Source organism: Sparus aurata, chromosome 4 (genome assembly GCF_900880675.1).
Source record: "Sparus aurata chromosome 4, fSpaAur1.1, whole genome shotgun sequence".
Classification (NCBI taxonomy): domain Eukaryota; kingdom Metazoa; phylum Chordata; class Actinopteri; order Spariformes; family Sparidae; genus Sparus; species Sparus aurata.
Genome location: NC_044190.1, coordinates 30,151,179 through 30,163,607, shown reverse-complemented (window position 1 = coordinate 30,163,607; position 12,429 = coordinate 30,151,179). Strand labels below are relative to the sequence as shown.

The 12,429-nt window shown below is 42.2% G+C and overlaps 1 protein-coding gene across 5 annotated transcripts; it reads left to right on the top strand.

Moving 5' to 3' along the window:
* Nucleotides 1–433: 433 nt before the first annotated feature.
* eva1ab (eva-1 homolog A, regulator of programmed cell death b) lies at nucleotides 434–12,343 on the top strand. Of its 5 annotated transcripts, none has more exons than XM_030413395.1 (5): nucleotides 434–847; nucleotides 1,263–1,349; nucleotides 8,524–8,687; nucleotides 9,728–10,090; nucleotides 11,027–12,343. In XM_030413395.1, the coding sequence occupies exons 3-5, from the start codon at nucleotides 8,585–8,587 to the stop codon at nucleotides 11,137–11,139; spliced, it is 579 nt and encodes a 192-aa protein (XP_030269255.1). In that variant the 5' UTR covers nucleotides 434–847; nucleotides 1,263–1,349; nucleotides 8,524–8,584; the 3' UTR covers nucleotides 11,140–12,343. The 5 variants fall into 5 exon arrangements, with proteins under 5 accessions (XP_030269255.1, XP_030269257.1, XP_030269253.1 ...); XM_030413393.1 differs by lacking the exon at nucleotides 434–847 and adding an exon at nucleotides 943–1,069; XM_030413397.1 differs by lacking the exon at nucleotides 1,263–1,349.
* The last annotated feature ends 86 nt before the right edge of the window (nucleotides 12,344–12,429 follow it).

Sequence of the window (12,429 nt, the reverse complement as noted above, 5' to 3'; positions counted from 1 at the left end):
TTACTCTGTTTATGCCTTTTGTCCTTAGGATGGACAAGTTTTTGCCTCGGCTTGTTTGTCGGTTTGAGTGTCTCAGATATTCCCACGACATAAGGAATGACCATGTTTTCCAATCTGTCCGCTCTGGATCTTTAGAGGTTTTGACAAAGGTCCAGTTTGGGTAGCCACAGGTTTTAAGGGCTCCCCTGATGAGCTTCTGTTCTGTGTGAAACACCGCTGAAAATATCATTTAACATGTGGTTAATTTACATAACCTTTTTCTTTTCCAGCTTTACACGTGAAAAACATTTTCCCATGTGAACCGTGAGGCACTCAGTTTGCTTTTCTGTCGCTCCGTCCCTCCCTCTCTACTCCCTTCACTCTGTTCTCTCTCTCCTCTTGCTGTTGAGCGGTTCTGCACTCAAGAAAGAAAGAGAGAGAGAGAGAGAGAGGAGCCGTGGAGACAGAGGCAGCGAATCTGCGTTTTACAACTATGTGCACGTGTGTGACTGTGTGTGTCGCTCTTGTTAAAGTGTGCGTGAGAGCCTGAGAGAGGGAGAGGAGCAGACGTTTGGCTGAGAGAGATTCGGCCGACCTGTCTGTGGCTTTTATGTCACGTTTCTGCCCTGAAGACCTGACCTCTGCCTCTCTTTCTGAAAAGCAACCTGAAAAAAAAAAAATGGAATATCCGAGAGCTGCGCTGTGTGAAACAGTCCGAGCAACAACCCTCCTGCTGCTCCTCCAGAAGGCAGGACTGAAGGAGGACTGAAGGCGAGAATGACTGAATTTTTTAATTTGCGTCTAAGAAAGTGAAGAGGAGCGCACAGGCTCGTCTGACAACTGGAAGATTTACACATATAATTATACCGTGAGTGTTTCTTTTTTTCTTTTTTAAGGGGAAGGCAAAGAGCAGGGAAGAGATAATAGAAGAGAGGACAGGAGAGGAAAAGGGGGAGGAGAGAGCAGAGAGGAGAGGAGGACAGAGCGGAGAGAGGAGAGGACCAGAGCAGAAGGGAGGAGAGAGAGGAGGAAGGAGAGGAGGAGAGGAGAGGAGAGAAGAGGAGTAAACAGATGGGATCTTGGCATTAATGTAAGTATATACGGTGTGTTTGCATGTTCATGTGGTGAGGAATGCACATAGACAGTAATGATGTTAAAGATGTTTAAGTGCTTCCTTTCTTTTGCTCCGTCTCGATCATTTTCACTTTCTCTTGCTCCGGTTCTGTCTCTTATTTTATTTTTTTAAGTCTGTGTTCTTCTCCCCCTCTCCTGTCTGTCTGCAGGTCATGACAGATAGTAACGGTGGAGCAGCTGAGGGGAAAGGCCAGTAGTGTCACATTGCATTAGGATCACAGACAGGAAGAAATACGGTTAGGAAGCGTCATGAGTGTGTGTGGATGAAGTGTGAGAAGAGCGACAGTGTATCTCCTGCATGTGTGTGCATGTGTGTGTGTGTGTGAGCTGAGCTGTAACAGGCGGAGGAGCCACATAGACCTCTTAACCACATGGAGGAGGACAAAGAGCAATTGTGGCATTTAAGAATTTTTGGCCAGATTGCACAGACCCGGAATAGAAAAGTGGGAGGAAGATCAGTTTCTATGAAAAAAAGGGGGAAAGGAAAAGTACTTCGCATTTCCTGCTGACATGTTGGATCTTTGGTCAAGCAGCCATGTGCATATCCATTTTTCTTTATTTTCTGTAGACTTTTAGCGTTAGTGCATCATGTAGTTTAAAACGTGTTTCAATTGGAAAAATGCCCTTGTTTGCTTTCTTTCTGAGAATCAGACAAGAGGATTGATACCATTCTCATGACTGTACGGTAGACAGCCAGCAGCTAATTAGGTTAGCTTAGCATAAAGACTGGAAACAGGGGGGAAACAGTTAGCCTGACCAAAGGTAACAAAGTAGTGTTGGCACGATCAGAGACTTTATAGAAAATCGGGTTGATTGTGGTGAATTTCAATTACCAGGATAATATCCTCACTAAGGACATTTTTCTTTTTCATGACAATGTGTAAGGTAAAGTTATCCCAATATGTGTTGCTGAGTTTAAAACATATTTCGAATCACAATTACTTTGGCCAAAAAAAGTATCTTATACCTATTCCATAACTTCTGGAGTTCAATGATTAACATCTCGTACAGTTTATCAGGGAACACCTAGCTAAAATTAATGCTGTATAATACAACTCATGATTGTACAGTAAAACAAAGCAACAACTGCTAGTGGGTTAGCTTAGCTTAGCATAAAGACAGGAAGCAGTTGGAAACAGCTTGCCTGACAGAGGGTGACACGCTCACTAATTAACGTGTTCACTCAGGTGCCAGTTTATTAGGTACACTGAGCTAAAACTAAACGTTAGCACGGTAAGTATGAAGCAAAGCTTAGCTTAGCATAAAGACTAGAAACTAACTATCTAATACTGAGTCCACAAACCACAAACAACAGCCTATGAACAACCATCAAATTGATTCATTACATCTGAAATTGTTCCAACACAAACTAAACATTATAACCTTTATGAAGGGGGATTTACTGCCTGACTGCATATCAGACATAATTAGTTTAGCTAGTCGAGCCTAATAAACTGAATGCACCCTGTTTATTGAGGCCGCGCCAAAACCAAAGCTCGGTAAATGTCAACTTTATCACTTTTAAAGGGGCATTATTAGCCGGACTATTCAGTCGTAACGTGTTCGTCACGTAACCCTGTATACTGGGAAATGATCGTTTTATCTCGTTGGTCCTTGTGCAGATCGTTATTTGTGAGCTTTAGCGGTCTTAGTAGCTGCTGTCCTTTTCTTCTCTTCGTCTTCATGCTCAGCTAAGCCAACTGTATGCTGACGGTTGGCTAGATAGATAGATAGATAGATAGATAGATAGATAGATAGATAGATAGATAGATAGATAGATAGATAGATAGATAGATAGATAGATAGATAGATAGACAGATAGATCTACAGTTGTCATGTCATCAGAGTAAACAGCTCTTGTTGTCTAGACTGTTGGACACAGTGCAACGGGCTGTAATGAGCTGGCTGCAGGCCAACTGTCTCATGCTAATGTCATTATATAACTGATGTTCAGCTGCCGGATAGTAAACCGCAGCGGGATTATTCACTCCTCTTACCTGTTGTGACACTGACGGAAATCTGTTTCAGGCTCCTTTTTTCACGTGGCCTCTGCTTGTACTTGTCTGCAGATGTTACAAGGTTGCAGTCGTGGAACAAAAAAGGAGCGTGATTCATGAGAACCGCTGCAAGAGGTGCTGAATCGATGCTTAATTTACAAAACGATGAATTATTTGTGACGACATGCTTTTTGCTGTCACCCAAATTGTCACATCCAACGGACAGAAAACGAAGAGTAAAGCGGGGGGGTGGGATGGGGGGAGTGGAGAGAGAAGGGCAGCCATGTCCTGCAGGATTTACACACAGCATCACAAAATGACCCTGACAGTCAGTGGATTTAGAAATAGCTCGGAGGTTGTGTTGTGCTCGGTTGTGTTGAGATGTCATGCTATCTGTTGTTTGTTTGCTCTCGCACTTGCCTGTGCTGATGCATTGCTTTCTGACTGTGTTGTAAGTTTGCAACATAATTAAAGGCCTGAGGGGAGTTGTTATGCTAAGGGGCACGCAAGGATGAGGAAAACTTTTGTATTCAGTAAGCGCGTGTTTTTTTTTAGAACCGTGACAGGCTAAATGCAGATTTGCTCGTCTGTGTGATCTCAGGTTGTACTAACAGGTGAGAGTTAGAGTGCTGCGCCTTCTGTTTCACAGAAAACATCCGTAGAAATTAGGCCAGTTTGATCGTCTCTGAAAGCATCATCCATTTTTTATCTGTTCGGGTTTTAAACTTCTGCCATGTCTTCACAGCTCCACAGCACGGAAAGTACTCCTTTATACTTCAATTTTAGTCTTTTAAGCCATTCAGATCCTGTTTTCACAGAACAATACATCCACAGTTGTTTGTCACGAAGTCTGCCGTGTCTTCATGAGGTAATTAGGCCCGTTTGCAATCGTTAATAAAGAGTCTAATGTGGCAGAAAGCTCATAAGCCGTCACTGAGAATACATTCATGCGTAATGAGATGTGTTCACAGCTGTCAGCTGGGGAAATCACGACCACATTTATGAAATTAAAAAGATGTACAAAAAGTGAAAAAAATTGCCTGTGCCCTTTTGACCCACACTCCACACACGGGATTAACACTCACATCCGCACAGTGTAATTTTATTTGGAAGAAGGGATTCAAAAGTTTTGGAGGAGAACGTCACAAAGCTTAAGTGAGGATTGTCAGTGATACAGGTCTCGCCGAGGGGCTTCACAAATTTTTCGGTGTAATTATAGCGTCACGCTTCGAGCACGGCTCACAGATTTGGGATGTCACTCACATGTGCAGATGACGCTGAACTCAGATGTTACAATTTTGCAGACAAAGTGCATTAAAGTCATTTAGGACGCAGATTTTCATTTATCTTTAAGAATGCTTGAAGGGGACTGAAAATGCTTGAGTTAATCCAATAAGTGATGATAATATAAACGCCCTCATTCTGCCCGCCTGTTGAGCAATAGCAGCTCATTTGCATAAGAAGAGGGAGTGTTTAAATTGGTGAACTGGCTGAGATGAGTTTATTCCCAACCTGTCTGGATTGAGACGAATAAAACAAAGCAAAATCAGTTTCTCACACTTTGTCAAGGTTTAGACTGTGCGCAGCCCTCATTCCCCTGTTTTTTAGAGGTATAAAAGAGGTAAAACTACCTAATAACCGACAAATTTAACAAATGTAAGAGGGATGACTTTGTTTAATGTAGCAGAAATGTGTCCTTAGTTTAGTTTTTTTGATTAAAGGAACAGTTCCCTCAAAAATTAAAATGAAGTCATAATCTATTCAACATTTTGTAGTCCGCAAAACATTTCTGGAGCACCACAGCAAAACAGCATCGCCACATTCTGCTAAAATGTAATAAATCGACTGAACGTAAACATTAAATGGCTCCGTACAGCTCGTCCAGCGCAAGTTTCCGCAAGCCACAAGATCCCAAATTGATTTGAAAAGGTGTTTTTTACACCCTCGATGAAGTCTCGAGCTTGTGCACCCACTTTAAACGGGAGGTGTGTCAACACTTGTAGCTCTGAGACCACAATGAAGACTTAATCTGAAAAAGGATGTAAATAATGTCTTCATTCAATTTCATTTGGAATCTCTGAGTATCTGGAGACTTGGGTCATACCGGACAAGCTGCATGGAGCCTTTTAAATTTTTTTTCCCCCCATCCACTTCAGGTGTTTAGGAGAATGCTGCTCATTTTTGCTGTGAAGCTCCAGAAATGTTTTGTAGATGACAAAACTTCTCCCAACTTTCAGTCAACATGGGGGATAATGATTGAATTTTCATATCTGGGTGAACTTTTATGCATGCCAATCATCGTGTCAGGTTCATTGTGTGGCGAGGTCTCGAACCACTCATTCATGTTCTTTATCATCACTTATTAAAACAGCTGCCCATCGAGTCAAACTCCTCAAAACATAATGTGTTTGTATATTTAAACTCTTGTAAGTTGGAGTACAAAAAAATGCTCAGGGAGGCGTTCTATAAGATAAAAGAGAAGAGACTGTGGAGGCCTAAATCTAATCAGATCAAGTTAGAAAAAGTAAAAGAAGCACAGTAGACACAGCTCTTTCTTTGCTCATCTTGTTTCCCTCCCGAACCTCCTCTCCTTTCAGAGGATGAAGGATCTTCCTGGATCCTCTCCAGTTCTTCAGCTCTCTTAAAATCCATTTCCCCTCTGACATCTCTCTCTACCATCAGACAGTCTGGACCTGTGGAGCTGAAGGTGCTCTACATTTAGTATCAGAACCATCAATAAGTAACGTGCACACTAAAGGTATAATCCTGAGTGTGTATGGGGGAGTTCCAGCCTGGGAGTGGGGCTACATGTCTAGACACAATACTGTATAAAGCTATTTGTCTACTCTACATTTAACCTGGGTGCTGCACGCGAGTGTAGACAATAAATGGTTTGGTGTTTTTGTTCCTGGAACAAGTTGATAACTCACGTCCACACCCACGGCGAATGATCTATTTTGTCGTGTTTTCAGCTCAATAAAGCCGAATGAGAACTTGACAGGATGGCTAAAAATATATGTCCTGCTATTTAAAGGCTTAGTTTTGTCCTTAGAAATAGATTTTTTTTTTCTCCGCAGATTAATAAAGGATGTAAACACCCTCTCCGTATCGTCATCTTTAGTGTGTTCACATCCACACCTAATAAAAACTGTACAGATTGTAGCTTTGTTAGTACATTTCACTGTTCATCCTGAATGGATCTAAAAACAGAGACTACTTCATTTAAAATCAACATGCTGGAGTCAAACAAGCAAAACAATGATTTAAAGGACGGATTCATCCAAAAATTGTAGTCCACGAAACATTTCTGGAGCTTCACAGCAAAACAGCGTGGTAGCATTCTCCTAAACACCTGAAGTAGATGGGGACTTGTTTTAAAATGTAATAGAACAATTAAAAACAAAACAAAAAAAATTAATAAAAATGCTCAGTACAGCCCATCTGGTGTAATCTGAGCTGATGTATAAAGGATGTTATTTGCACTCTTTCCAAAGCTCAAATCTTAGCTGCTCGGCTGAAAGTGTAAGCTCGAGCTTGACCACAAGACAAGCTGTGTGCAGCCATTGTGTGTTTTCTCCGTTGTTGTTCTCCGTTATAAAACTTGTCCCATCCACTTCAGTTGTTTACAAGAATGCTGCAAACCACTTTTGCTATTTCGCACCAGAAACTACAGACTACAAGACTTCACCCGACTTTCCATCAGCATAAGAGGGCGAATTGACGAAATGACTACATTTTCATGTTCTATTTGTTTAATGTGATTTTGTTCCCCCTTTTTTGAGCCAAAAACAGAAGTTTACAGTCTGAGAGCCTTAAGACCCTTCAGAGTGAGAAAGAGCAGCAAGGAGAAACTCTAAAGCTCTGAAACAGCACTGTCTGTTTGGGTTTTTTCGACTCCAGGTCCATGACACCAGCTCGTCTTTGACAGCTGCTTCACATCTGCATTGTGACTTTGTGTGTATATGTGGTTATGTGTGTGTGTGTGTGTGTGTGTGTGTGTGTGTGTCCACCAGGAAGGTAAGCTGTCTTGATCTGTGTGACTCTGCAACCTGTAAAGAGTTAAGTTGGCTGCCGGCTGTTTGTTGCCACCTAGTGGTTGAGATAGAGTGTCCCAGAGATTGACTCTTCCTGTTTGGGTAGTCCTACTGTTAGTGTAGAGTGCACCCATACTTGTATCTTTACATTAACATCACACAATGCACACTATAATTGAGTATAGTGCTATAAAGTGAAAGAATGATGTGATGTGACAAATGTGTATGTTTGTCTTTAGTGCACAGAGTGTGTGCAGAGTCCAGAGGAAGTCTCTAAGCAAGCTATACCAACGAGTTGTTGTTCTCAGCCACCAAAGAAAAAGTGTTTTTAAATCCCTTAAAGAAAAAGTTCACCCAAAAATGGACATTAAGTCATTATCTAGTCACCTCCATGCTGATGGAATGTCGGGTGAAGTTGTGTAGTCCACTGATCATTTTCTGGAGCAACACAAACACTAAAAAATGAATCCAACAAAAGCCAAAAAATGTTTCCATGAATTCAGCATAATTCAAGTCTTTGGCAGTTTTCTGTTCCCAGTAAAACGTTGATCACAGCTCATTTTGATATCTCATTTTAATTTCCCTGTATTTTCAAACACCCTTGTCAAGTTGACTCTGAGGTTTTGTAGTATCAGTACAACCAAGTTAAAAAACTTGGTTGTATTGATACTACAAAACCTCAGAGTTTTTTATACATGACATCATTAAAGTATGTTTGTTTGCATGTGAATACATTACTAAATGACTGTGTGTGTGATCTTAAATTCAAATATTGGCACATAACTGAAGGGAAGAAATCAGGTCGTCTGAGGTATGAATGCCTCATGGTTGTCTTCTGGTCCAAACCCTGCAGGCTCACAGCTCAGGCATGTTTGTAACGCGGGGGAAAGTGAGAAGTGATGTATAGATTAAGGGGTGAGGCGTCGAAGGCTCCAGTACTCGATAATTAACTCGTCTTGTTGTCAAAGAAGAGATGCTTGAGTTGTGGATGAATAGGAATGATTGATATACTACAGCACTGAAGCATAGAGCCTGTCTGGATCATTTTTATGAGCAGGTTTGGTTCACAAGAACAACATAACAGGATCACTATCATTTCATTTAAGAGGTACATTGTTTTTATGCAACTAAAATGTACATTTTCATGTTTTTATTGAGAGGTCACAGGCGGAAGGAGGCTCAAGCTGACCTGTTTTTAGATTCCCTGCATGTTTGCATTATTAATTAAACCTGAAGGATGATTTGGTAATTAAAACTGTCACTCATGTTTCTTCCCCATTCTCCTTATCTGCTATTTTTGCTCCACTTCCTCCCTCTCTCTTTCTTTTCCCTGTTTCTGACCCTCCATCACTTCTCTCCTCCACTTCTCACACCTACAGCCGAGGGGAGTCATGAAGCTCCGCTGACCTCTGCAGGGGGAGTACGACAAGCTGTCAAATCATGAGCGCGCCAACGACAGGAAGCCCAAATATGGAGGTGGCGGTGGTCTCCCAGGAGATGGCCCTGCTTAGCAACTTACTGGCAGCTTACACCTTCATTGCAGGTAGGTCCAATTAGAGAAATGGTCATGTGTGACTGTATGTTCAGTATTATACTCTGTGAGGTCAAGGAGACGAGGAGAGGAAGACGGAACAGCAGTCGAGGGTCAAAAGGTTTAACATTAGACATTTTTAACAGTAATAAAGCAGCATATAAGTAACTGCTGTGTAAAGATGTAGTGGAGTGATAACATCCTGGGCAGAGAATGACATCAGACTCCCTCTGAGTGTGTGTTTGCTGTAGTCTGAGCTTCTCTGTTCATTGTTTTGGGACGTAAATACATGTTAGTGCTTGTGAGCCCCTACTACATTTATTAGGTAAAGATGACAGAGTGCAGTTCACAGCTGAAGGCATTCACAATTAATCAAAACATAGTTTTACTTTGTGTTATAGGCAGCTAGGATTGGCAGGATATCTAAACAAGCTAAGTTATATTACTTGGATTTAGGTCACTCAGCAGGTCCAGAAATTGGCTTTGTATCATCAGTACTTAACTAATACATGTATCGTGGGAAAACGGCTCACAGGATCAGTCATTACCACACTTCCTATTAATTGGCCATGTAAGCAGCCGTGCCTGGAGTACCAGGCAATTATAAAAACATGTGATTTTCAACACCGCAAGGCCTGGGATTGTTGTGTTGCAAGAGACATTGTGACACGTTACCCACTCCTTATTTGCATGATGTTGAGGTCTCGGCATCCAGCATGTTTGCCACCTCTAGAAATTCCCAAAAGCTGTAAAAATGTACAGTTTTCGAACGTTCATTTTCTCACACAGTGAAAAGCAAATTCATAACTGACAACGTCACCTCGCAAAAGGAGGACACTGACAACACTCAGACTAGAGGTGATATATGATGATAGAGGCTGTGTCTGGTTTGGAGGTGTGGCTGACGTGCCCGATGGTCTCGGTCTTTGACGCTGGCGCTCCAGTGCGACATCTAGAGGCAGTGAATGTTTTATAGAACCTTTAAGTATGCCACCATTTTTATTCACTAAAAACTTTGCATCATTTTTCTCCTCTTCCTCTCTTCCTCTCAGACCAGCCCGAGAGGACAGCGTTGGTGTTTTTGGGCGGTGTCTGCGTCGGCCTTCTTGTCACGCTCTGCGCCATCGTCTTCCAGATACACTGTCGAGCAGACTGCCGCTACGGCAACAGTAAACACGCTCACCCTCACCACCGCCACAGGAACAGGCATCACCACCATCGCCATCACGGCTGTCCCGTCCATCAGCCCATTGACAGTAATCCAGACAGCACTGCTGTTGTTACCTCGGGAGGGACCGGGCCTGCTGGGGACAGCGAATCAGAGGAGTGGGATGACACGTCTGACCTGTCGGCACGGAGACGCAGGCGCTTTGAGAGAGCTCTGCTGAACGCCACCATGTTTACATCAGCTGAGGGTATCTGTCACACACACATGAAGACCCGTGACTCACATTAATGCCATAAGATCCAAACATTAAAACAGCCACCAGTTAATCTTCTCCATGAGCTGAACATTGCAGAGCAGTAAAAACTACAATATGTGAGTCAAATACAAGATCTTAGTTGTAAATCTTTATAAAAAATGTTCCACACAGGTATTTAAATCTGTCTTTGGAGAGTAGTTTGAACAGCCCAATCAGCAGGATACATTTTAGCAGTCAATGTCTCTGAAAACCAAGGATATGATGAAACTGTACTGTTCTCTTTGTTAAATTTTAAAAATTTTTCTCATGACAACACAGTACTTGTGGTCTGGTGAGGCTTAGCTGCAAAAAACACTTGGTTAGGTTCAGGAAAAGATAATGTTTTGGATTAAAATACCTGTTTTGGTCACCACAAACAAGATGACAGATGTACCGATCTCTCCTTAAAAGTATCCAGTGGTTGCACATTAACAAATATTGAAATGAAACCTTCTTGCCTGCCACTCCCTTCCACTTCCCCAATTTTAAAGTCTGTTAATAATCATGTAACGTGACCGTGATGTGCCACGTTTGGAAGAAATGTCAATAAGGTACGTAGTCTTTGCCAAGTGGAAAAGTGAACGTATCCGTGGTTTGCAGAAACGCTAACTGCCGGCACTTTATCCTGCCCACTGGATAGTTTTAAAGCATTTGTACAGCTCGGTGTCAAAATCAGAGGAATCACAAGGTGCAATTTTTCATTTCCATACATAATAATGTGTCAGTGGACGTTCATATACGCACACTGTACACACTGCTGTCAGCTCAAGCTTTGAAACAGAAAGTCTACTCAGTATAAGTTTGATGGTTAGATGCATGGACAGCGTGTGGTCGCGCTGTAACCCTTCTTTGTGCTTGTGTGTGTGTTTTTTCTGTGTGTATCATCAGAGCTGGACCGGGCCCAGCGGCTAGAAGAGCGCGAAAGGATCCTCCGCGAGATCTGGATGAACGGACAGCCAGACATCAGTACAGTCACCCAGAGCCTCAACAGATATTACTGACATGTGATCAGCCGGGCAGATAATCAGAGGGACATGAAGATGAAACAGGCGAGTCCAAGGAGAATGAATAGATAATCAAAAGAGAAAAAAAAAAAAACACTGGATGAAAGGAACATAAAACATGGGCTCGGGGGCGCTGTCTGCACCGCACCAAAGAGACGTTTACAGATCAAATTCATACTGACAGTTCTCCTGGATCGGTCCTCCCTCAGTGTGTAAACAACCAGGAAAACATGCGAGTTGGCTGATTATGACGGCGCAGCACTCAACACAGGATGACGCTGAAGTGTTTGCAAGAGGAACGTCCACGCGCTCCAAAGAGCCCAACAAGTGAGAACGCAAAGGACCTGCAGAGCAAACACTGCGATATATAACATCTGTGTAAAGTTGTTGTTGGTAGGAGATTCTACAAGGGATTTTAAACTTTTTAAATCTTAAACAGGTGCTTTTTAGAAAAACGAGAAACATTCTGCTGCAGCTGCTCGTGATGTGTAGGTGGGTTCAAATATTGGTGTTGTTGCACTTTCCTCACCCCTTTTTTAACGTGTAAAACTGATGTAATCGAGTAGTAAAAAGGAATACGTGAATCATACAAAAGAATGAAGAGGAGAGAGATATTCACTCTTTAAACATATTGGTGCTTTTACTGCTGTAATTCTGCATCCCCGAATAAAGTGAATGCACTTTTAGCAAGGACACAAAAATGTCGCTGATGGTTAATTAAATATGTGTCTTGTAAAGGGTAACTCCACCAATTTGTCCCCTTCAAAGTGTGTTTACAAGTCCTGGGGAGTGATACTGCATGTGTGAAAAAGTAGCATCGAGCCTTTTAATAAAATGCCTTCAGTGATGTCGTGCAGTGGCTAAGATGCATTCTGGGTAATGTAGGCACCAGGTCTGAAAAGCAGACAGAAGACTCAGAGGTATCTACTTTTTTTATTCCACGCATTCATCTTCCCCTTTCAAGACCCGGCTTTAAAAATTGTTGGTGTTACCCTTTAAGTTGACAGGTCTGTTGGTTTCATCTGCAGGCTGGAAGCTCATCAGCTGCAGGTGTTGTTGCTCATCAGGACGGCAGGTCATCATGTCTGACAGGATCATGCTGCCTTTCTTTATTTGGCTCAGGTTTTGAGCTGAGAGAAAACATAAATAAACTTTTGTTTTCTGTACATATGAATGAGTAAAGTCCCTTATTAAAATCAAACATAGTGGCTCACGTTTCTTTTAACAGTTTTGGAGAGTCTTTGGGTTCGTTGTACACAAACAGCTCGCCTTCCGGACAAATGGATC

Coding starts and splice junctions, on each gene's coding strand:
- eva1ab (XM_030413397.1), top strand. CDS start 8,585: ATGAGCGCGCCAACGACAGGAAGCCCAAATATGGAGGTGGCGGTGGTC. Junction 8,688..9,727: donor AGCTTACACCTTCATTGCAG/GTAGGTCCAATT, acceptor TCTTCCTCTCAG/ACCAGCCCGAGAGGACAGCG. Junction 10,091..11,026: donor CATGTTTACATCAGCTGAGG/GTATCTGTCACA, acceptor GTGTATCATCAG/AGCTGGACCGGGCCCAGCGG.